This window comes from Schistocerca serialis, chromosome 5, assembly GCF_023864345.2.
Source record: "Schistocerca serialis cubense isolate TAMUIC-IGC-003099 chromosome 5, iqSchSeri2.2, whole genome shotgun sequence".
Lineage (NCBI taxonomy): Eukaryota > Metazoa > Arthropoda > Insecta > Orthoptera > Acrididae > Schistocerca > Schistocerca serialis.
Genome location: NC_064642.1, coordinates 453,547,344 through 453,572,087, shown reverse-complemented (window position 1 = coordinate 453,572,087; position 24,744 = coordinate 453,547,344). Strand labels below are relative to the sequence as shown.

At 40.6% G+C, this 24,744-nt stretch overlaps 1 protein-coding gene across 3 annotated transcripts in view; it reads left to right on the top strand.

The window, feature by feature from the left end:
• Positions 1-24,744, top strand: part of LOC126481294 (rho GTPase-activating protein 19) — a 137,204-nt gene that overhangs the window by 38,049 nt on the left and 74,411 nt on the right. For 2 of the 3 annotated variants that reach the window (XM_050104940.1, XM_050104938.1), the window contains exons 2-3: positions 16,593-16,712; positions 19,602-19,771. In XM_050104940.1, the coding sequence (XP_049960897.1) occupies positions 16,600-16,712; positions 19,602-19,771 (283 nt within the window). In that variant the 5' untranslated portion in view covers positions 16,593-16,599. The remainder of the gene's footprint in view (positions 1-16,592; positions 16,713-19,601; positions 19,772-24,744) is intronic. The other variant, XM_050104939.1, reaches the window with a different exon arrangement.

Below are 24,744 nucleotides of genomic sequence, written 5' to 3'. Positions count from 1 at the left end.
TATTCCAAACATTTGTTGAGGTGTGTAGATACTTCCTACCCACCTCCCCTATGAACTATGTACCTTGCTGAGAAGGGATGGCTAGACTACCACAACAATACAGGTACCTAATGTATTTGCACACAATGGAGGGTTATCTGTGGAAAGACCAGAGAAACATGGGGGTCCTGAAGAGGGACTGCAGCCTTTTCAGTAGTTGCAGTTGAGTAAAAATCTGTATGATTGCTGGATCTGGCCTTTTGACATTAGCCAACGTGGTCTTGTTGTGCTGTGACTGAATGGCTGAAAGCAAGGGGAAATTTTTCCTGAGGGCTTGGAGCTCTTCTGTGTGGTTAAATGATGGTGGCACCCTGTTGAGTAACGTGTTGTGGAAGTAAAGTAGTCCCCCATTCGGGTCTGCAGTTGGAGACTACTCAGGAGGATATGTCAACAGGAAAAACAAAGCTGGCATTCTGTGGATTGGAGTGTGGAATGTTAGATCCCTAATTGGGTAGAAAGGTTAAAAAATTTTGAAAGGAAAATATGTAGGTTGAAGTTAGATATAGTGGGTATTAGTGGCAGGAGGAATAGAAATTCTGGTCAGATAAATACAGGTTTGTAAATACATAATGAAATCAGTAATGGAGTAGTAGTCTAATAGTAAACAAGGAAGTAGGACTGTGGGAGTGTTACAATGAACTGCATAGTGAATGCTTTGTTGTAGCTAAGATAGACAGTAGTACAAGCTTGAATGCCAACTAGCTCCAGAGATGATGGTTTTGAAAAAATGTGTGACAATGAGAAACAAGAAATTATTCATATAGTTAAGAGAGAAAAACATAATTTTGATGGGAGACTGGAGTTAAGAAAAGAAAGAGAAGGAAAAATAGGAGACCATGGACTGGTGGAAGAATGGAAGAGGAAGCCACCTGGTAGAATTTTGCACAGAGCATAATTTTATCATTGCTAACCCTTGGTTTAAGAACCACATAAAAAAGTTGTATATGTGGAAGAGACCTGGAAATGAGCTTTTGAACCAGGTTTAACTGTAACCTACTTTACTAGCAGTTATAGAATTTGACCATCTTTATTGGTTATGAACTGTAAGTTAAAATTAAACAAATTGCAAAAAGGGAGTAAATTAAGGAGCTGGGACCCAGATAAGTTGAAAGAACCAGAGGCTGTTGAAAGTTTCTTGGGGAGCATTAGGCAATATTTGATACGGGGAAGGGAATACAGTAGAAGGCAAATGAATAACTGTGAAGAGATGAAATTGGAAAGACAGCAGAGAATCAAGTAGGTAAAAAGACAAGGCCTTGCAGAAATAATTGGATAACATGAGAGTTATTGAATTTAATTGATGAAAGAAGAAAATATAAAAATGCAGCTGGCAAAAGGGAAGTAGATAAAATAGAGATGAGAGATATGGTACTGAAAGACCTAAGTCGAAACAAGACCCATGGAGTTAATGACACTCCCTCAGTATTATTGAGATTCTTGGCAGAGCAAGCAGTGACAAAACTATTCCACTTGACGTGCAAGATCTATGCGATGGGCAAAATACCTCCGGGCTACATGTAGAATGTAACAATTCCAGCTCAAAAGAAGGCAAGTGCCAAAGGGAGCTAAAACTACTGAACCATCAGTTCAATAAGTCATTGTTGCAAAATAGTGACACAAATTATTTACAAAAGGGTAGGAAAACTGGTAGAAGCTGACCTTGTGGAAGATGTTTGGATTCCGTAGAAACATGAGAACACGCTAGACAATACTTAATATTGTGACTTATCTTAGGTAGGTTGAAGAAAGGTGGACTTACATTTATAGCATTTGTAGTCTGGAAGAAAGCTTTTGACAATGTTAACTGGAATACAATTTTTGAAATTCTGAAGACAGCTGGGGTAAAATGCAGGGAAGAAAAGGTTATATACAGTTTTTACAGAAACCAGGCAACAAATTCAAGAGTTGAAAGAGCATGAAAGGGAAGCAGTAGTTAAGAGAGTGAGGCAAGGTGGTATACTATCTCTGTGCTATTCACTCTATACGTTAAGGAAGTAGTAAAGGAAACTGAAGGAAAATTGAGAAATGGATTTAAAGTTCAGAGAGAAGAAGTAAAAAGTTTGAGGTTTGCTGATGACAGTGTAATTATTTCAGAGACAGCAAAGGATTTGGAAGAGCAGTTGAATGTAATGGGCTGCATATTGAAAGGAGAATGTAGCTGTAAGATGAGCAACAGCAGAAGCAAAACAAGGGTAATGGAAAGTAGTTAAATCAGGCTTGCTGTGAGAGAATTAGTAAAGTAGCTGATGCGTTTTGCTGTTTGGGCCGTGTGTGCTGAGTGCAGCCTTGTCAGACAAGAACAGAATAGAAGCTTTTGAAATGTCCTGTAGAGAAATGCTGAAGATCAGATGTGTAGATCATGTAATTACTGAGAATGTACTGAACTGAATCAGATAGAAAAGAAATTTATGGCAGAACTTGACTAAAAGAAGAAATTTGTTAACAGGACGTATTCTGAAACATGGAGAAATTGTTTTGATATTTGAAGGAGGTGTGGAGGTAAAATTTGTCAAAGGAGACCAAGGGATAACTATAGTAAGCAGTTTCATATGGCTATAGTTTGCAGTAGTTATTTGGAGAGAGGAGGCTTGCACAGGATAGTCAAGCATGGAGAGCTTCATCAAACCAGTCATCAGACTGAAGGCAACAACAGTGATGATGACAACATGGAAATTCCATGTGGCTAGGGCCTCCAGTCAGGTAGACTGTTGCCTGGTGCAAGTCTTTAGAGTTGACACCACTTTGGCGACTTGAGTGTCAATGGGGATGAAATGATGATGATAAGGACAACACAACACCCAGTCCCTGAGCCGAGAGAATCTCCGACCATGTTGGGAATCGAACCCGGGCCGTTAGGTATGACATTCCATCACACTGACCACTCAGCTACCAGGGACAGACATAACAGTGTAGATACATGTTAAAGGAGAAATACCAGAGAGCTTAAACAGTAATTTACATGAGTTTGCATCCAGATATGATTCTAACGGCTCATTTTTCTCATTTGAATGTGCTGGTGGCAGCTTTCAGGTTTCTCGAAATATGTCTCCATATTTCAGATTAGAAATATGTCTGCATATTTCAGATCAGAATGAAATTAGTCAAGATTTTCCCCATTGACCTTTTTTTTATTCCCCCCCACCCACCCACCCACTAAAGTAGGGTGTTATGGAGCAAGGAAGGTAGCAGGTTTTGCTCTAGTTTGCATTTAAATATTTTATAGACATATCTTTATTCCATTTTACTTTGCTTTGCAGCCATAATCGTAAATATTGGTTTCCATGCTGTTGCCAACTGTTTTATCATTGATATAGATAAATCAGATGTACCTATCCATTTTTCAAACATGGAGAAAATGGTAGTTCCTTCACAAATTCGTTAAGTTCTTAACACCTTGGTAACTTGTGCTTTATGTTGCTGGTATAATTACAGTAATGATGAAACAAGCTTACATTTTTGAATAATGTGGTGAAGATGATTTAGTCTGTATCCCTAACATTACGCTTGTGTCAGCAGTGACTGCACCAGATGGTATACCTATTTGATTATTATATATTGAGTATGCAAAAGAACTGCTAGTCCTGTAGCAACAATGTCTCATAGTTTGCTGGAGGAACAAAAGTGTTCAAAATGAGGTGAAAAATACAAATATCCTCTCTCTCTTCTCTCTTTTTTGCTCACAGTCTGTACTGGTGACATCTAACTCTGTATAATTTTGGAACATGTTTATTCTTGTATATCATGACAAGCAGATACTGGTGCCCAGGTCACTGCTCTGTTGCATGATTACCGGAAGGTGTTTGACAACATTTTGCAGTGTTACCTAATGAACAAAATATGAGTGAATGATTTGGGTTGAAGTGTATAGAATTAGCATAGAAAAATCTTATGATGCAATAGTAGCTTTAGGCATACCACAAAGTAGTATTTAGGATCATTACAGTCCACACTAATATTCTAATGAAAAATTCCAGAGGCCCATGAGGCTGTTTGCGGATAATGCTATAGTGTACAAAGTTATATTGCTAGAAGGTTTAGTGAAATGCAAGAGCAGCAGAGGAGATTAACATTTGGTGCAGTGACTGCCAGCTGACTCACACAACATACAAATATGTAATATGCTGTTCATAAATGGTTGGAAAGTCTTTTTAATTGACCACACAATTGCTGAACAATCACTGGAAACAGTTCAATCCATTAAATACCTGGGAGTGTGGGAATGGAGCAATCAAAGTGGAATAACCACGTACAACTAATCTTAGGAAAGATAGATACCAGAAAAAGGCTCATCAGAAGAATCCCCATGAAATGTAGTCCACTCAGGAAAGAGATAGTTTAGAAAATCGTGAGCTGATTCATATTTGAAAACTGTCCCTCAGACCTTTACTATTTACAACTGATAGGGAACATAGCGAAGAATGAAAGGAGAGTGATGCATTTCATAACAGGTTCTTTTAGTAAATGTGAAAACCTTACGGGAGTGCTTAACCAATTCCTATAGCAAACACTGTAAGAGAGGCATATAGTAATCATAGTGTGAATTACTAAAGTTCCTAAAGTAAACATTCCCAGAAGACTGTGAAGTTAATTGCAACCAGTGCGTACAGAATATGTAGTGGCTGTAGGCTTATACTATAAAGTAATCTGAATAGCCTATAAATTTAGCTTGCCCCCCAGGGGGTCCACAACTCTTTCGTGGATGCGTGCGTAGCGAGCACAGGACCCTGAGCTAATGTGGCCCTCCTTCCTTTCCGGGCTACATACCTTCCTTTTCCGCATCCTTCCCTATCCCCGATCTTCGCCCCCTCCCCCTCACCTCTGGCTCTTTCCTTCCCTTTCTCCCCCTCTGGGAGTATGGTTTGTGCCTACGCCCGGAGACGGATGCTCGTAAATGTAATGCATTCTTCGCCTTCTCTACATCTATAATACATCTACATTTATACTCCGCAAGCCACCCAACGGTGTGTGGCGGAGGGCACTTTACGTGCCACTGTCATTACCTCCCTTTCCTGTTCCAGTCGCGTATGGTTCGCGGGAAGAACGACTGTCTGAAAGCCTCCATGCGCACTCTAATGTCTCTAATTTTACATTCGTGATCTCCTCGGGAGGTATAAGTAGGGGGAAGCAATATATTCGATACCTCATCCAGAAATGCACCCTTTCGAAACCTGGCGAGCAAGCTACACCGCGATGCAGAGCGCCTCTCTTGCAGAGTCGGCCAGTTGAGTTTGCCAAACATCTCCGTAACGCTATCACGGTTACCAAATAACCCTGTGACAAAACGCGCCGCTCTTCTTTGGATCTTCTCTATCTCCTCCGTCAACCCGATCTGGTACGGATCCCACACCGATGAGCAATACTCAAGTACAGGTCGAACGAGTGTTCTGTAAGCCACCTTCTTTGTTGATGGACTACATTTTCTAAGGACTCTCCCAATGAATCTCAACCTGGTACCCGCCTTACCAACAATTAATTTTATATGATCATTCCACTTCAAATCGTTCCGCACGCATACTCCCAGATATTTTACAGAAGTAACTGCTACCAGTGTTTGTTCCGCTATCATATAATCATACAATAAAGCATCCTTCTTTCTATGTATTCGCAATACATTACATTTGTCTATGTTAAGGGTCAGTTGCCACTCCCTGCACCAAGTGCCTATCCGCTGCAGATCTTACTGCATTTCGCTACAATTTTCTAATGCTGCAACTTCTCTGTATACTACAGCATCATCCGCGAAAAGCCGCATGGAACTTCCGACACTATCTACTAGGTCATTCATATATATTGTGAAAAGCAATGGTCCCATAACACTCCCCTGTGGCACGCCAGAGGTTACTTTAACGTCTGTAGACGTCTCTCCATTGATAACAACATGCTGTGTTCTGTTTGCTAAAAACTCTTCAATCCAGTCACACAGCTGGTCTGACACTCCGTAGGCTCTTACTTTGTTTATCAGGCGACAGTGCAGAACTGTATCGAATGCCTTACGGAAGTCAAGAAAAATAGCATCTACCTGGGAGCCTGTATCTAATATTTTCTGGGTCTCATGAACAAATAAAGCGAGTTGGGTCTCTCACGATCGCTGTTTCCGGAATCCATGTTGATTCCTACATAGTAGATTCTGGGTTTCCAAAAACGACATGATACTCGAGCAAAAAACATGTTCTAAAATTCTACAACAGATTGACGTCAGAGATATAGGTCTATGGTTTTGCGCATCTGCTCGACGACCCTTCTTGAAGACGGGGACTACCTGTGCTCTTTTCCAATCATTTGGAACCTTCCGTTCCTCTAGAGACTTGCGGTACACGGCTGTTAGAAGGGGGGCAAGTTCTTTCGCTTTCTTTCTTCCTCCCTGTGCGTGTCTGAAGGCCGACCCACGCATTTTCGTGCGTAGCCGGTGGCGGGGTAACGCGTAATTACCCGCCCCAGGTAGACAGGTAGGACACGTACGTACCCCCTGGTGACGGCCAGGCCCAGGGAGGGGTTATTACCCGAGCTGATACCTTCCGAAAGTGCCGATTGGTCCCTCCGTCCGTTTGTCGGGAGGTGTGACCTGAGGTGTGAACAATCACCTAAGGCGGGGGTGCCCTCAGAGAGGGTCCCCACAAGGGAGGAGCGCGTCATCGGAGACGCTGGTAATCATGGGGGATTCTTCCGCAATGGTTTCCTCACCTTCCACTATGTCTGCTCACAAGCGTAAGTTCACTGAGTCTCAGCCACAGACAGTTCTTCCATCGTTGCAACGGTTCCTTGTTGTTTCTCGGTCTGATGAAGGTCACGGCTTCTCCACGGTCAACCCTTTCATTATTCAGAAAGGTGTCGACGCAGTTGCAGGTCCTGTAAAGTCTTGTTCCAGATTACGGAATGGCACTTTGTTGTTAGAAACAGTCAGTGCCCTCCAGGCACAAAAATTGCTGCGTACTTCACTTCTCCACACCTTCCCTGTCCGGGTGGAACCGCACCGTACTTTAAATTCCTCGCATGGAGTCGTTCATACACGCTCCCTCGATTGATTGTCTGACGACGAAATTCAGCACTACCTGTCTGACCAGGGCGTAACGGCTGTTCATAGGGTTATGAAAAGGGTTGACACGAACGTCATTCCAACCCGCACTGTCTTCTTGACATTTGACAAATTTCAACTCCCATCCAAAATCAAAGCAGGCTATGAGATAATTTCCGTTCGCCCTTATGTCCCAAACCCTACGCATTGCTATCGGTGTCAGCGGTTCAATCACACCAGCCAGTCCTGTTCCAATCCGGCCAAATATGTTACATGTGGCAAGGATGCCCATGAGGGTGCTTGTCCACCTCCATCGCCTCGCTGCATCAACTGTATGGGTGACCATGCTGCTTCCTCTCGAGATTGCCCCATTTTTAAATACGAAAAGCTCATCCAGGAAATCAGAGTGAAGGAAAAGGTGTCGACCTTTGCTGCTCGAAAATTATTCGCCAGTCGACAGCCCACCGTGCCTCAGACAGGAAAATACAGCACTGTCCTTGCTTCTCCTCGGCCAACAAAGGAGGCGGCCACGCAGACTTGCGACCTCACCTTTAGTGCCACAGTCGTCACATCGGCCAGCGCAAAGATCGCCCGTTCAACCTCACCACTTTCGCCTGCCCACTCTACAGCTCACCCTTCATCAGGTTCTGCTAAATCTCGAGCCCAAAAGTCAGACACCAAGACTTCGAAAAAAGAGCATACTCGTGAAGATTTTTTACGTACCCCAACTTCACAATCATCGGTTCCTCCTTCATCTAAACATCATATTTCCAAGAAGGCTAATAAGAAACCCAGTTCATCTCCTTCTCCGCCAAGGCGTGTCTCATCTACAGCACAACCTGGCGGAAATCGCCCTCGGCCGTCTTCTGTGTCCCTGAGGCGCACTGCTGGTGGCCGATCAACTGGCCGATCGCTGGTGGCAGGAGCTGCTCCTGAACAACCTATGGATCAGGATCTTCTGCCATTCCATGCTGTCGGTCGCAAGCTCTGAGCAGTTATTGAGTTGACGGCAACCTTGGTCACATTCCTCATTTTCTGTTCACCCTATGTCCATTATCCACTGGAATATCCGCGGCATTCGAGCCAATCGGGATGAATTGTCGATCCTCTTAAGATCCTACTCGCCGGTCATCTTCTGTCTTCAGGAAACAAAGCTGCGTCCCCATGACCGCTTTGTTCTCCCCCATTTTCAGTCCGTCCGATTTGATCTCCCCTCTGTTGAAGGCACTCCAGCGCATGGAGGACTCATGATTCTTCTCCATGATACTCTCCATTATCACCCAATCCACTTAAACACTTCCTTCCAAGCTGTCGCTGTCCGTCTTTCCGTTTCTGGATATACCTTTTCTCTTTGTACTGTATACATTCCATCGTCCACACCAATGGCACGAGCTGATCTCATTCATCTTCTTGGTCAGCTTCCACCCCCCTATTTGCTGGTTGGGGACTTCAATGCCCACCACCCGCTTTGGGGATCTCCACATCCTTGTCCACGTGACTCACTATTGCTAGACGTCTTCCACCAAGCGGATCTAGTTTGCCTCAACACTGGGGTCCCCACATTTTTGTCTGCCTCCACGACAAATTTATCTCATTTGGATCTTGCCGTCGGTACTGTTCCGCTAGCTTGGCGCTTTGAATGGTTTGCCCTTGATGATACACACTCGAGTGATCACTTTCCATGTGTCCTTAGACTGTAGCCTCAACTGCCATATATGCACCCGCGACGCTGGAAGTTTGCCCAAGCTGATTGGACACTTTTTTCGTCTCTAGCGACATTCGAAGACCGTCACTTTCCTAGCGTCGACGATGAGGTCACACATATTACCGACGTTATTCTTACAGCTGCGGAATGTTCAATACCACGCACCTCCGAATTGCCCCGGCGCCCCACAGTTCCTTGGTGGAACGAGGCATGCCGTGACGCAATATGTGAGCGCCGACATGCTCTTCGCGTTTTCCGCCACCATCCTACTTTGGCCAACTGTATCCGTTATAAGCAGTTCCATGCGCGATGCCGTCGCGTCATCCGCGATAGCAAGAAGACAAGCTGGAAATTCTTTATTAGCTCATTTAACACCTTCACTCCCTCCTCGGAAGTTTGGGGTCGGATTCTACGGTTATCGGGCGCGCCTAGTTTCTCCCTGGTCTCTGGGCTCACTGTCGCGCATGATACGTTAGTGGACCACGTCGCAATTTCTAACTCCTTGGGTAAACACTTTGCTGAGATTTCGAGCTCTTCAAATTACCCGCCCGCGTTTCTCCCGAAGAAACGTGCAGCGGAAGTGCAACCTCTTGCTTTCTTCTCTCAAAATCGCGAAAGCTATAATACTGTTTTCTCCATGCGGGAACTCCAACATGCACTCTATTCTTCTCGCTCCTCTGCCCCAGGACCGGATGATATCCACATCCAAATGTTGCTGCATTTATCAACCCATAGTCTGCGTTACCTCCTTCGCATTTATAATCGAATTTGGACCGACAGTACTTTTCCCAGACGATGGCGGGAAGCTATCGTCGTTCCTGTTCCGAAACCTGGAAAGGAGAAACATCTCCCCTCTAGCTATCGTCCCATTTCTCTCACGAGTAGTGTATGTAAGGTTTTGGAGCGTATGGTCAATTGCCGTTTAGCTTGGTGGCTGGAGTCCCGTGGTCTTTTAACACCTGCCCAATGCGGTTTCCGAAAGCATCATTCTGCAGTTGACCATCTTGTTTCTCTCTCCACTTATATCATGAACAATTTTCTCCGGAAACGCCAAACAGTAGCAATATTTTTTTATCTGGAGAGAGCATACGATACCTGTTGGAGGACAGGCATCCTCCGCACACTGTTCTCTTGGGGCTTTCGAGGTCGGCTGCCCCTTTTTCTTCGCGAATTTATGGCAGAGCGCACATTTAGAGTGCGGGTGAACACTACTCTCTCCCGTACTTTCTCCCAAGAAAATGGGGTACCCCAGGGCTCCGTGCTAAGTGTTGTACTGTTTGCTATTGCCATAAATCCAATTATGGATTGTCTCCTTCCTGATGTCTCGGGCTCCCTCTTTGTGGACGATTTTGCGATCTACTACAGCTCTCAACGGACCAGCCTTCTTGAACGACGTCTTCGGGGATGTCTCGATCGCCTCTATTCTTGGAGCACAGAAACCGGCTTCCGTTTTTCTCCCAGTAAGACTGTTCGTGTTAATTTTTGGTGACGTAAGGAGTTTCTTCCACCCTCCTTACATCTAGGACCTGTCAACCTTCCGTTTTCGGACGTCGCTAAATTCTTGGGTCTTATGTTTGACAGAAAACTGTGCTGGTCCTCCCACGTTTCCAATCTTTCGGCTCGCTGTCTGTGATCGTTCAACACCCTCCGTGTCCTGAATGGTACCTCCTGGGGAGCGGACCGAGTGGTCCTTCTCCGCCTCTATCGCGCCTTAGTGCGCTCGAAATTGGACTATGGAAGCATAGTTTACTCCTCTGCTCGGCTGTCTATTCTTCGTCGTCTCGACTCTATCCACCACCGTGGATTACGTTTAGTGTCTGGAGCTTTTTACACCAGCCCACTTCCATTAACTGCTCCATTCTCTTTCCTTCCGCTTTCCTAAAATCTTCATGACAACTTGGGGTACAGCACCGCCTTGGCTCCGTCCCTGGATCTGCCTGCTCCGTGACCTTTGTCAGTTTCCCAAGGATGGTACCCCTTCACTTGTTTATCGTCGGGCATTTGCTGCTCTATGTGCACAAATGAAGGAAGCCACATTTATTTACACTGATGGCTCGAAAACATCGTTAGGTGTAGGGAGTGCCTATATTGTTGGCGACACCCCAAATCAATTTTGGCTTCCCGACCAGTGTTCGGTTTATACTGCGGAGCTTTACACTGTTCTCCAGGCTGTCCAGTACATCCGCTGTCATCAGCGGATATAGTATGTTATCTGCTCAGATTCTCTCAGCTCTGTCCTCAGTCTCCAAGCTCTTTACCCTGTGCACCCTCTGGTCCACCGGATTCAGGACTGTCTGCGCTTGCTCCACCTGGAGGTCGTCTCGGTGGCGTTCCTCTGGCTCCCGGGACACGTTGGTATCTGTGGAAATGAGGCGGCCGATATTGCGGCCAAGGCTGCAGTCTCTCTTCTTCAGCCAGTTATTCAATCGATTCCCTTCGCCGATCTACGGAGCGTTTTATGTTGTCGTGTTGTTCTTTTATGGCACGCACATTGGTCGACACTTCCCTATAATAAGTTGCGGGACGTGAAAGCTCTTGCTTGTGCTTGGACCTCTTCCTCCCGAACGCATCGTTGGGAGGAGGTAATTTTAACTAGACTCCGGCTAGGGCACTGTCTTTTTAGCCATCGACATCTTTTAAGCGGCGATCCTCCCCCACTCTGTCCCCACTGCTCTCAGCTGTGGACGGTAAGACACCTTTTAATTGAGTGCCCCTATTTTACTCCGTTACACGCCTGTCTACAGCTGTCGCCTGATATATCGTCAATTTTAGCAGATGACACGCGCTCGGCCGATCGCGTTCTCGAGTTTATTAGTGCCAGTGAAATGACGTCAGTCATTTGAAGCTTTTTTTGGGGGGACAACCAACCCGTTTCTGTAGTGGATTTTTAAGCCTTCCTTCTGCTTTTAGTTTCTCCAATTTTTTGAGTTTCGTTCCCATTGCTGCTGGTTTCCATTTTCAGTTTTCACTGTTTCCTAAGTCACGGACCGGGCGCTAATGACCATAGCAGTTTTGCGCCCTTAAAAAAAAAAATTTAGCTTGGTTGATGATGGCATCAATACATCCTATTCGAGGACTAGAATAAGAATTTCAATGAAATGTTGACTCCCTGCATGCTTTGACACAGCCATTGACCTAGCAATATTTATGTCATATTGATAATGACCGATACATTTTAAATTGGTATAACCACTGAATTTTGTGATCATTGACTGCAGTAATCTTTATAGTGAGAAAGTAATATGCTCACTGATGTTCTTGGCCAATAACATGGCAAACATGAACGAAATTTGGATAACACTTTACCAAAATTTTGCCTGCTCTTATATACTCTTGGGGAAACACAATAAAGTTAAAATTAGAGATATTTGGACCTGCATGGCAGCTACCAACAATCATCTTCATGAAACTTCCTGGCAGATTAAACTGCGTGTCGAACCAAGACTCTAACTTGGGACCTTTGCCTTTAGCAGTCAAGAGCTCTACCAATCTCTGTGCAACACACAGTTTTAATCTGCCAGGAAGTTTCATATCGGTGCACACTCCACTGCAGAGTGAAAATCTCATTCTGAAATCCTCTTCATGTCCATCATTCGCAACTTGTCATTCTCAGTTAGAGCAGGTAAAGGTGGAGGGGGAAGCAGCTGAGGTGAGGGAATGACTGACACGTGAACTACATTGTGCCAAACACTGAAAGTGGACTTGCAGAGTATAGACGTGGGTGTGAGCAGTCTGCATAGTTGAATAATTGCTATCTTCCATCAATGGTGTGGATGGCAACTATTCAATTATGTATAGTGTTATGAAAACGCAACTCTCACTGCTTATGATCTACATTCTTCAATTACTTTCTTGTAATGTATTATACATTCTTCTTCTTATTATTGTTATTGTTGTTATTATTGTTATTGTTGTTATTATTGTTATTGTTGTTATTATTATTTCCTTTCTCAGACGTTATGTCAGGTTAAAAATGGAAAGTGACGTGGACCTTGATAAAGTGCGACTTCCTTTTAACTGTACGGTATATGTTACATTGCATTTAGGAACTTTCGGGTAATTGAACATGTATCAATAATTACAGATTTCTGTAGTTGTATATATAAGTTTGGATGTAGCTGTATAGCGTTGATGTACAGGTGGATATTGTGTGGTATGACTCCTGTAGTTGATAGTATAATTGGTATGTCAACTTTATCCTGATGCCACATGTCCTTGACTTCCTCAGCCAGTTGGATGTATTTTTCAATTTTTTCCCCTGTTTTCTTTTGTATATTTGTTGTATTGGGTATGGATATTTCGATTAGTTGTGTTAATTTCTTATTTTTATTGGTGAGTATGATGTCAGGTTTGTTATGTGGTGTTGTTTTATCTGTTATAATTTGTATTCATCATTCTCCAGTACATTTTGTGGTGCATACTTGTATGTGGGAACGTGTTGTTTTATTAGTTTATGTTGTATGGGAAGTTGTTGTATTATTTTTGCTACATTGTCATGTCTTCTGAGGTATTCTGTATTTGCTAGTATTGTACATCTGCCTGTGATGTGATCTACTGTTTCTATTTGTTGTTTGCAAAGTCTACATTTATCTGTTGTGGTATTGAGATCTTTAATAATATGCTTGCTGTAATATCTGGTATTTATTGTTTGATCTTGTATTGCAATCATGAATCCTTCCGGCTCACTGTATATATTGCCTCTTCTTAGCCATGTGTTGGATGCGTCTTGATCGATGTGTGGTTGTGTTAGATGATACGGGTGCTTGCCATGTAGTGTTTTCTTTTTCCAATTTACTTTCTTCGTATCTGTTGATGTTATGTGATCTAAAGGGTTGTAGAAATGGTTATGAAATTGCAGTGGTGTAGCAGATGTATTTATATGAGTGATTGCTTTGTGTATTTTGCTAATTTCTGCTCGTTCTATAAAGAATTTTCTTAAATTGTCTACCTGTCCATAATGTAGGTTTTTTGTATCTCAATAAATCCCCTTCCTCCTTCATTTCTGCTTAATGTGAATCTTTCTGTTGCTGAATGTATGTGATGTATTATATTTGTGGCATTGTGATCGTGTAAATGTATTGAGTGCTTCTAGGTCTGTGTTACTCCATTTCACTACTCCAAATGAGTAGGTCAATATTGGTATAGCATAGGTATTTATAGCTTTTGTCTTGTTTCTTGCTGTCAATTCTGTTTTCAGTATTTTTGTTAGTCTTTGTCTATATTTTTCTTTTAGTTCTTCTTTAATATTTGTATTATCTATTCCTATTTTTTGTCTGTATCCTAGATATTTATAGACATCTGTTTTTTCCATCGCTTCTATGCAGTCGCTGTGGTTATCCAACATGTAATCTTCTTGTTTAGTGTGTTTTCCCTTGACTATGCTATTTTTCTTACATTTGTCTGTTCCAAAAGCCATATTTATATCATTGCTGAATACTTCTGTTATCTTTAGTAATTGGTTGAGTTGTTGATTTGTTGCTGCCAGTAATTTTAGATCATCCATGTATAGCAGATGTGTGATTTTGTGTGGGTATGTTCCAGTAATATTATAGCCATAATTTGTAGTATTTAGCATGTTGGATAGTGGGTTCAGAGCAAGACAGAACCAAAAAGGACTTAATGAGTCTCCTTGGTATATTCCATGCTTAATCTGTATTGCCTGTGATGTGATATTATTTGAATTTGTTTGGATATTAAGTGTGGTTTTCCAATTTTTCATTACTATTTTTAGGAACTGTATCAACTTAGGATCTACTTTGTATATTTCCAATATTTGTAGTAACCATGAGTGCGGTACACTATCCAAAGCTTTTTGGTAATCAATGTATGCGTAGTGTAGTGACCTTCGTTTGGTTTTAGCTTGATATGTCACCTCTGCATCTATTATCAGTTGCTCTTTACATCCTCATGCTCCTTTGCAACAGCCTTTTTGTTCTTCATTTATAATTTTGTTCTGTGTTGTATGTGTCATTAATTTCTGTGTAATGACTGAAGTTAATATTATGTATATTGTTGGTAGGCATGTTATGGGGCGATACTTAGCTAGGTTTGCTGTGTCTGCTTGTTCTTTAGGTTTCAGATAAGTTATTCCATGTGTAAGTGTATCAGGGAATGTGTATGGGTCTGCAGTGGAATTTAGTTAGATGTGAATGTGTAGAGGTGAACTTCTTTAGCCAGAAATTTGCTATTTTATCTTTCCAGGGGCTTTCCAATTGTGAGTAGAATTAATTGCTTGGGTGACTTCATGTTGCAAAATTATCACTTCAAGCATTTGTGGTATCATCTTGTATGTGTCTGTTTCTGCTTGTATCCACCATGCATGCATGTTATGTTGTACCGGGTTTGACCATATGTTGCTCCAGAAGTGTTCCGTGTCTTTTATGTTTGGTGGATTGTCTATTTTAATGTGTGTGTTATCTATCGTCTGGTAAAATTTCTTTTGGTTTGTATTGAATGTTGGGTTTTGTTTCCTTCTATTTTCACTTTTTTTGTATCTTCTAAGTCGTTTGGCCAATGCTTGTAATTTCTGCTTCTTTTCATCTAATTGCTCTATCACTTCTTGTTGTGAAATTTTACCTAACCTTTTTCGTTTTTTGTCTGGTATTTCATTTCTTATGAATTGTGTTAGCTGTCCGATGTCTTTTCTCAGTTTTTCTATTGTGATCTGTAGCCTGTGTTGCCATGCTAGTTTTGTGGGTTTCTTCTGTGTGTTGGTTGGTTCTGATCTCTGCCTAGTGTGTATGTTTAGTGTAGTGAGTGCTCCTATATAAATCAGTAGTTGTAACTCTTCCATAGTTGTATATTCATTTATTTTGTTGTGTTTGTTTGTGTTGATAGTTGTTACTGTTGTTTCGACTTGTGGGTTATTTGGTGGCCTATGCAAGAATGGTCTAATGTCTGTATTTGTGTTTTTTGTATTCTATATATGTCAGCTGAAATATTTCTTCTATATCTAACACATGTGTCACTTTGTGTTCTATTTGTGCTTGTTCTGGTGGCTGTCTTAAGATTTCGTTTTCCTCTGCTTGTTTAATTGATGCGTGTTGTTCTTTGTTTGTTTGCTCTGGGATGTGTGAGTCCATTACTGTATTTTCTTCTTCCTCTTCTGATTGCACATTATTTTGTTCTAGTATTTGTTGTACTTGTTGTTTGATGTTTTCTAATTCTGACTGGGGTATCCTGTTATTTTTTATTATTACATGGATCTGATCAGCTAGTCGTTGTTCGGTTAAAAATTTTAATTCTGGGTATCTGGTAATAAATGTTGTGTATACTTGTGACGTGTATCCAGTTGTGTTGGTTCCTAAGTTTGTTGCTTGGTAATAACGGAACATGAGGTGTCAGTTAACTTCATCTGACCATCTCATCCTCTGTCTTTGTTTTCCTTCTAGAGTGGTTGCAGGAAGCATATCCTGCAAAACACCTCTGTTTGGATTTAAATCATTTTCCGTGTGGCTAGCAGTGCCGTTACCATTGTGGACGGGCATAGGGTTCAAGCGTCGTCTCCGACCATGACAGCGCTTGTCCGAGGCTTCACTAGTTCTGTCCTGAACCAACTAATCACACTAAAAGGGGGGTTAGCCCTATTAGTGGTTTGTTCTTTTCATCGCCTTTTACGACTGGCAGAACATTCTTTTCCCGGGCCTCCACGGGATTATTATTATTATTATTATTATTATTATTATTTCCAATTTAGCATTGTATAATTTCACGTTTTATTACTCAATCTTTGTCATCTCTTTCAATAATTTGTATTTTAAGACATTGTCATTTACATAACATCCAGCAACAAAAATATTGTTATCTTATAATAAAGAATAATGGTATTTCTTTCAGAACAGCAATGGACCATTCTGATATTAAGCTGGTGGAGAAATTAAGAAGGGAATATCCAGAACAGTTTTATACACTAGTGAGGATGCATCTGTCATTCATTCTGGATCTTAATACAGATGAGTAAGTTTTCATTAAAATAAAATGTGTTATACAAACTACAACAGTAACATCATTTGAGTGGGATTGTTGAAATCAGGTATATTTATGATATAATGCCATCACATATTGACCACTGACTTGTGCGTTTCACAGTTGTTGTTGGTCCCCCCCCCCCCCCCCCCCTTATGTTGAACTCGAGATATTTCACTATGTTTTAGACCATCTATGTTGTAGATCATGACCAATAAAGAATTTGGAATAGGTTAAAAATTGGTTGCTTTTATTGGTTTCATGCAGGAACACAGTTTCTAGCTACTGATTTACTTTAGTAGTATCAGCCATCCGTAATTAATAAATGTGCTTGTCTGCCTTCATACATTTTTGCTTTTACCTAAAACATGTCCTGTAGGAGCAAAACTTTTGAAATGTCCCCTTTTCTGTTCTAGTAATTTGACAGCACAGTTTTCATCCATATTCTTTGTGGTTAGTAATGGAATGTTTTGATGGAACACTGTGTTGCTGTAGTGGGCAATATTTACAAATCTGGTTAATGTTGTGCAGATACTGTTCGCAATTTCTGTGGAACATTTGGTCAAAAAAAATACGCTAAGTAAATTGAGTGTAATGACGCTCTTGTGGTAGTCATTCTTTGCAAAACATCGCTGTTGTGGATGAGTGATAGTGTTGCTGTAAGTCCAATGAAATATGTTTGCCAATCTTGACAACAAGTGGATATTCCCAGAATCAGCATGCAGTGAATTCTGAAAGTTCTGCACCTTTGGGCTTGCCTAAAAAATTCCAACTTAAACAAGAACTGAAGCTAAACAATCGTGAAACAAAGAAGACACAACAGTTTCATCAAGAAAATAATGCGTATTGGTGGGGCACTTTTTGTAGAATAGCTTTGTGAACAAGCAAAATTGCAGGAATAGGGGCACAGGAAACCCTCAAGTTGTTATGGAAAAACAATTACATCCACACCGTCTGCATCAACAGTGGACAGAAAGTGCTACTGCAATATGTTAAGAGCTTTTGTGGTTTCAACTGGATCATGTGAATGCCGAAGAGGTTTAATTTCAAGAAGATGGTGCAACATGTCACACTTTGATTGCAACAATGGACTTTTTAGAGAGGTTCCCCGGCTGATGATTACTTTCAACGGTGACTTTACCTCTCAGATCTTGTGATTTGACACCAAGTGATTTCTTCCTGCAGAGGTACTTGAAATCTAGTGTATACATACACCAACATACCACGATCACTTGCAGAGCTCAAGGCCAACATTTAGCATGTGATTTCAGAATCGAGGTGCAGGTATGCTAGAAAGATATGGGCAATTTCATCGAAAGTAGTAGTTGTGCGTGCAGAATCGTGAAGGGCATTTGAATAATACCATATTTAATACATAATTACAGATAACACACACTGAAGTAATTTACATATTATTCAGTTCCATCAAGTAACTTGCATGTTATTATGCACTGAAAAGTTGGCACTCTTTATGGGACACCCTTGTCTTTAAATATTTTATTCCTAACTTTCTTTAGTTCAGTAACTTCTGTAGTGTAACATGTAAGTTAGGTGTTGGGAGGTACAAGAAAGCAACAATCACTCTCACACACTTGGACGATCAGGCACAGGTCTGATCTTGATTAAGGGATGGAAATAAGAATCTTTTTAAGTGTAAGTTACAATATTACAAAATTAAAGTAACACTAATCTGATAAATGTTCAGATACTAGCTCCATGCCGCAGTATCACCCACTGATAAGCCAGTATGTATTTTTATAAATCTTCCATTAGTCCACCACCTCCAGCCTCCTTTCTCTTCCCATCCCTTCCCCCCATTGCTCTTTCCACCTCCTTCTCCCCCTACCTGCGTCCATCGCCTCGTCCCCCCTTGCCTGTCCATATTATTACCCTCACTCCAGTAGGGGGCTGGTGGTTCTTACACCCACAATATGTCTTTCCAGATCATAATTAATGTGTGTACCAGATTTGGTTGAAATAGATAAAGGGGTGTGGGATGAGCTTTCTATCTGTACTCCTATTGTACCTGTATCTCTAGTGAATTCCACCCTGCAGTTTAGGTTTCACACAGCTTGATGATGATGATGATGATGATGTCATATGACATAATTTTGCTGGCGCATCCTGCGGTATATGTGAATACTGTGTGCAGAATGTCGTGAATACAGCCACTAGTGAAGAAGTAATGAATTAGAACGTGCATCTGCGATAGTTTTACTGTGTGAACAGCGAAATACAGTCAGTTATAAACTTTTTTTTTCTTGTCATCAATTTGTGGGGGTTGAAGAGAGAAAACGTTTCTTAAAGGTTTGATTTGTATGTAGAGTTTGTTGAAAGTCAAAAAGTGTCGTCAGTCTTAAATACTGGGTGAATAAAGTAAGATTATTGGTGTGTTGTGGGCTGCACTTATTTTTTACCCCCAGGTGGGGGTTTAAAAGATAGCCTGTGTGCTAGTTCAGAATGTAAGCTATCTCCATTCCAGATCTCATGCAAATCTGCCAAAGCGTTACAGTATGAATCAAAATACTCTCACGTATGTTGGGTCCCCTGCATCACCCATCAGAACGTGTTGACCACTTAGCTGAGCAGGCAGATTAGAGAAATGATAATTCTGTAAAAATACAGTCAGATTGAGTTGCTACCCAGTGCTTGCCTACAGGAGACAAAATACTGCTGTTGTCGCAAAGTATATTATTTTAAAACAGAAATAATTATTCCTAGCTTTTGGAACTGTTGCTCCTTCCTCAAGGAGGAAAGTGAGGTGGGTTAGAAAGGATGAGGAAGGAGGGCAAAGTGATACAGACTCTAGGTTGAGGAGGACCTACTGTATAGCCGTTTGTACTTTTTGTATTAAATGTCCTGAGATGTCCTTTTTTTCAGATCTGAAGTTGCTCATGAAAAGAACAAGTTCAAGCCGTCAAAATGGGTGTCTGTTGCTTTCTCCAGAAAAGCAAAGTGTCCATCAAAAGGTGTCATGGAAGGTGCTCCTTTAACACAAGAAGGAATTTGTCAAGTGTATCAGCTTATTGAATTTCTAGGAAAAGAACAGAGTAAGTTATATGTAAAACCAATAGTTTAACCTTGATTCTTTAAACGTCGAGAAATGGAATGAGGAAATTTAGAAAGCAGCAGTTATAATTAAGGAGTACATGTAACATTGTTGCTTGCTCTCGTTGTTATATTATTGGAAACTGTCAGTAGAAGTAAGTAAATAAAAAATAGGGACTCAAACCATGATTCTGGTAGTAATAATGTAAACTGCAGTTATGCAAAAGGAAATGGTTGGCAGCCTAATTAGCAAAGTTGTACTGAGTAATAGAGAAAGTTAACAATTGGTATCTACTTTACTTGATACTGAAATACTATTTTTGCTTACAGAACATGAGACAGTAGTACACTTAAGCAAGCAGTATACCAATGGTTTGTTATGAATAACACAGGAGTATTAAAACTGGCTTTCAGTAACACTTAGTATCTGTAAATTAAATCAGAAAGCTAAAGATCATTACAGGTAATTGATTATTAATGTTAGAGCACTAGTAATTGGGACTTGAGTATTTTTTTATCAGTTTAATTATTGGGAAATACTGTCATTGAAATGGTATCCAAATCTTTATTTATGCAGGTTATTGTTTGTTTTGTCTGTGTGCTAAACAAAGCTAACATAAGACATGTGGTTCCTGAATCTGTAGTTGTTTGATGAGTGGTAGCCAATTATTTATTATAGCAAGCAAATGTTATAAAATTGGTAGCTGCACTTATTTAGTATAGTAACTGTAGTTCGGAAAGCAAAAGTGACTCAAGAGTTCATGTGGGAGGAGTCAGAAACGTATGTATTAGTGACTAAGTTCAAGGCTGATTAGTTTCATTAAAAAAAAGTACGAAAAACACTATTAATTGCAAACACATGAAATATATACATAATTACAAACCTAAACATTAATTATTCCTTAAGCCTATTTTTCAAGTTTACTAGACAGTAACTACTCTCATTGCAGTTGTAGGCAAGTAACTTTGTACTGTACTGATATTTCAATAAGAATGACTTTCAATAAAGCACTTTAGATCTTTTGTTGGCAGTTACACTTCAGTGAAACTTTATCTTTCTATAAAAAACATGAGGAGTCCTTCAGAAACAAGACTCACTGATGGTAAAGAAATCTACTACTCTACGAAAGTTATTAAATGTTGTTGTAGAAATATTTTTACTTTTCAGTTCAGTAAAATAAGATACTTGGGAATATCACAGCACTTACAATGGGACCCTGTCTAGGTAAATGACTAAGGATAAAATATGGGTCTTCACTACAAAGTTTAAATGAAACAGCATTATTATTTGAATAAGAAATCAAATAACTGGTGCATGAAATTTTGCAGTACTCAACTGGTTATTAGAGATAAGGTGGTGGCTGTGGTGATCACTGGTGGCTACTAAAAAAGGCAGCAAAAGTATGCATGTCTCTTGCTATGTCACAAGCCCTGAAAATACTCTTCTTAACATCAGATTTTCGTAATACAGAGATAACCAATGTATGCTATGAATAATGCGTGAAATTTCTTCAACAGCAGAGGATATATTAAATAATTTTGCTGCTCTTCCTACCGTGTTCAGCACATGAGATGCTAACATTTTGCATGCTGGCCATCAACTAAGTCTTAAAGGAGCTTTGTAGTTCAACTGTAAAATCCATCAAATAACTCTAAAAGGAGCTTTGCAGTTCAACTGCCAAATCCACTTTTTTTATTCCCACCATGTGGGTTTTGTTGCAGAGGGTCTTTGCTCCACGTTTTACATAATTACAAACCTAAATACCCTATGCATGAACCATTGTTACTAGTAAAGTTGTACATTTTCATTCTTTTGCAGAACATTACTTTTAAGATTACATCCATAGATTAATTATGTTGACATGAATAAAACATTTACATAGATGTTACATCAGAGTATGGTCGCATTAAGTAAAAGCTGATGAAGTTTTATGAGCTAAGTATAGATAGTATTGATATTGGTCTTGCAAATGGTAGTCCTAGTTAAACAGTGGTGTTAGAAAGTTCCATTGAAATCAGAGAGAACTTCAGTACTGATTTAAGTGAATGCAAAGCCTAATTGATAATATCGAAATGAAGCCAACGGAGTGCGAGGAGAGCAATGCAATAAACATTTAATGAATTCAGGAGTAAAATTTTGCCAACAATCTGACTTATGCATACTGTATTTACTGGAATCTAAGCCGCACTTTTTTTCCGGTTTTTGTAATCCAAAAAACCGCCTGCGGCTTAGAATCGAGTGCAAAGTAAGTGGAAGTTCTGAAAAATGTTGGTAGGTGGTGCCACAACTAACTTCTGCCATCGAATATATGTAGCGCTACACAGGCATGCTTTGCAGGCAAAAAGATAAATACTGGTGCAAAAACCAAGGCGAGCTCTTTTTTCTCCGCCCCGAGTTTCGACCACTGCATTTTAATACATTATCCAACGAAGTAAATACAAATTCTGTATTATCCATCTTCGAATGTAGCAGCATTTCAATGTACTACGAAAATCCGACTGGCAAGACTGTTTGGGATTTGTGTCAATATGGCCAACTCTATGTTCTGAATTTTTTCCTACCTGCGAGAAGAGATGGTTGCTAATAGGAACTTTTATGAATTGTGAATCACATGCAGTATTCTCTTCACCATAAGAATAATACAAATATAAACATTTTGCCATGTATTCTTTCATGTTTGCTGCTATCTCATTTAAATACTGTCTGCCTAATAAACTACGAAACTAGAGTGAGACAACAGCAAACACGGAAGAATATACACATCATGTCATGTTTATATTCATATTATTCTTATGCCTAATAGTGATACAGTCAGAAATGAAGCACGGCAGTTGACTAGATTTTTAAATCTAAGATGACTCTAATTTCTGTGCAGAATGTAATGTACTAAAGAGGTGTCTGCAAAGATTTTCAAATGGAGAAAAATTTTCGCTGAATTCTCATTCAGAACATCTTCTATCATACGCAGTATATTATTTGGTTCTTGTTGATCATTATCAAAGAAAGCAGCAGTATAAGTAACAACAAATAGCAGTCTCTTGCCATTGTTTCGCTAATGAGACGATTCCTCTCTCTCTCTCTCTCTCTCTCTCTCTTTTTTTTATTTATTTATTTATTTATTTATTTATTGTAAGCGGCGGTAGCGTGCACAAAAGCAAGCCGTGCCGCGAGCGGCGATAGTCGCAAACACTCATCATCAGAATGCCACAAACAATGCATGACACAGTACAGTAATGCATTTTCAGCTTAGAGTGGCGTAAACATCTATAACAAAGAGAAAAGCACTTATCAGATCAAAGAAAAATAAGCAATCAATTCAAACTAGACGAAGCACGTGAAAAAGGAAGGGTACCTGTATAAATGCAGGCAGACCGCCTGACGCATAGCAATGGCTACCTGGTAAAGCTTAACTGCTAAGCTTACGACTCGAACCAAACTACTGTAGCTGTATCATCATTCATTTGACCTAAATTGTGTCTCATATTAAAGTGGACCAACGTTGTTTCCATTTGGAGGTGCGGCCTAAAACTTTTCTCTCCCCTTGAATTTCGAGTCTCAAATTTCAGGTGCGGCTTAGATTCAGGAAAAATTTTTATTCCTTGATTTCGAGTCTCATTTTTCATGTGCGGCTTAGATTCGAGTGTGGCTTAGATTTGAGTAAATACGGTAGTCAGTAAATGGTTCAAAATCATCTATCAGTCGCCCAGTGACCATACTAGGGGCTCTAATCTTAAAGGACATATGTGGACATGGCACAGAAAATCTTTTTGCTGATCGACTGTGGAGAGTGAAGCCCAAGGGTTCACTTGTCATTGCAGGTAACAGCTTCTTCGAGTTGGTCAGCATTTCTCTCTCATGTTATCCAATTCTAAAATTTACAGTCTTGGTATGCATGAGTAGCAGATCTAAGCTGCAGATGTTGTTGTTGTGGTCTTCAGTCCTGAGACTGGTTTGATGCAGCTCTCCATGCTACTCTATCCTGTGCAAGCTTTTTCATCTCCCAGTACTTACTGCAACCTACATCCTTCTGAATCTGCTTAGTGTATTCATCTCTTGGTCTCCCTCTACGATTTTTACCCTCCACGCTGCCCTCCAATACTAAATTGGTGATCCCTTGATGCCTCAGAACATGTCCTACCAACCGATCCCTTCTTCTGGTCAAGTTGTAACACAAACTTCTCTTCTCCCCAATCCTATTCAATACTTCCTCATTAGTTATGTGATCTACCCATCTAATCTTTAGCATTCTTCTGTAGCACCACATTTCGAAAGCTTCTATTCTCTTCTTGTCCAAACTATTTATCGTCCATGTTTCACTTCCATACATGGCTACACTCCATACGAATACTTTCAGAAATGTCTTCCTGACACTTAAATCAATACTGGATGTTAACAAATTTCTCTTCTTCAGAAACGCTTTCCTTGCCATTGCCAGCCTACATTTTATATCCTCTCTACTTCGACCATCATCAGTTATTTTGCTCCCCAAATAGCAAAACTCCTTTACTACTTTAAGTGCCTCATTTCCTAATCTAATTCCCTCAGCATCACCCGACTTAGACTACATTCCATTATCCTTGTTTTGCTTTTGTTGATGTTCATCTTATATCCTCCTTTCAAGACACTGTCCATTCCATTCAATTGCTCTTCCAAGTCCTTTGCTGTCTCTGACAGAATTACAATGTCATCAGCGAACCTCAAAGTTTTTATTTCTTCTCCATGAATTTTAATACCTACTCCGAATTTTTCTTTTGTTTCCTTTACTGCTTGCTCAATATACAGATTGAACAACATCGGGGAGAGGCTACAACCCTGTCTTACTCCCTTCCCAACCACTGCTTCCCTTTCATGTCCCTCGACTCTTATAACTGCCATCTGGTTTCTGTACAAATTGTAAACAGCCTTTCGCTCCCTGTATTTTACCCCTGCCACCTTTAGAATTTGAAAGAGAGTATTCCAGTCAACATTGTCAAA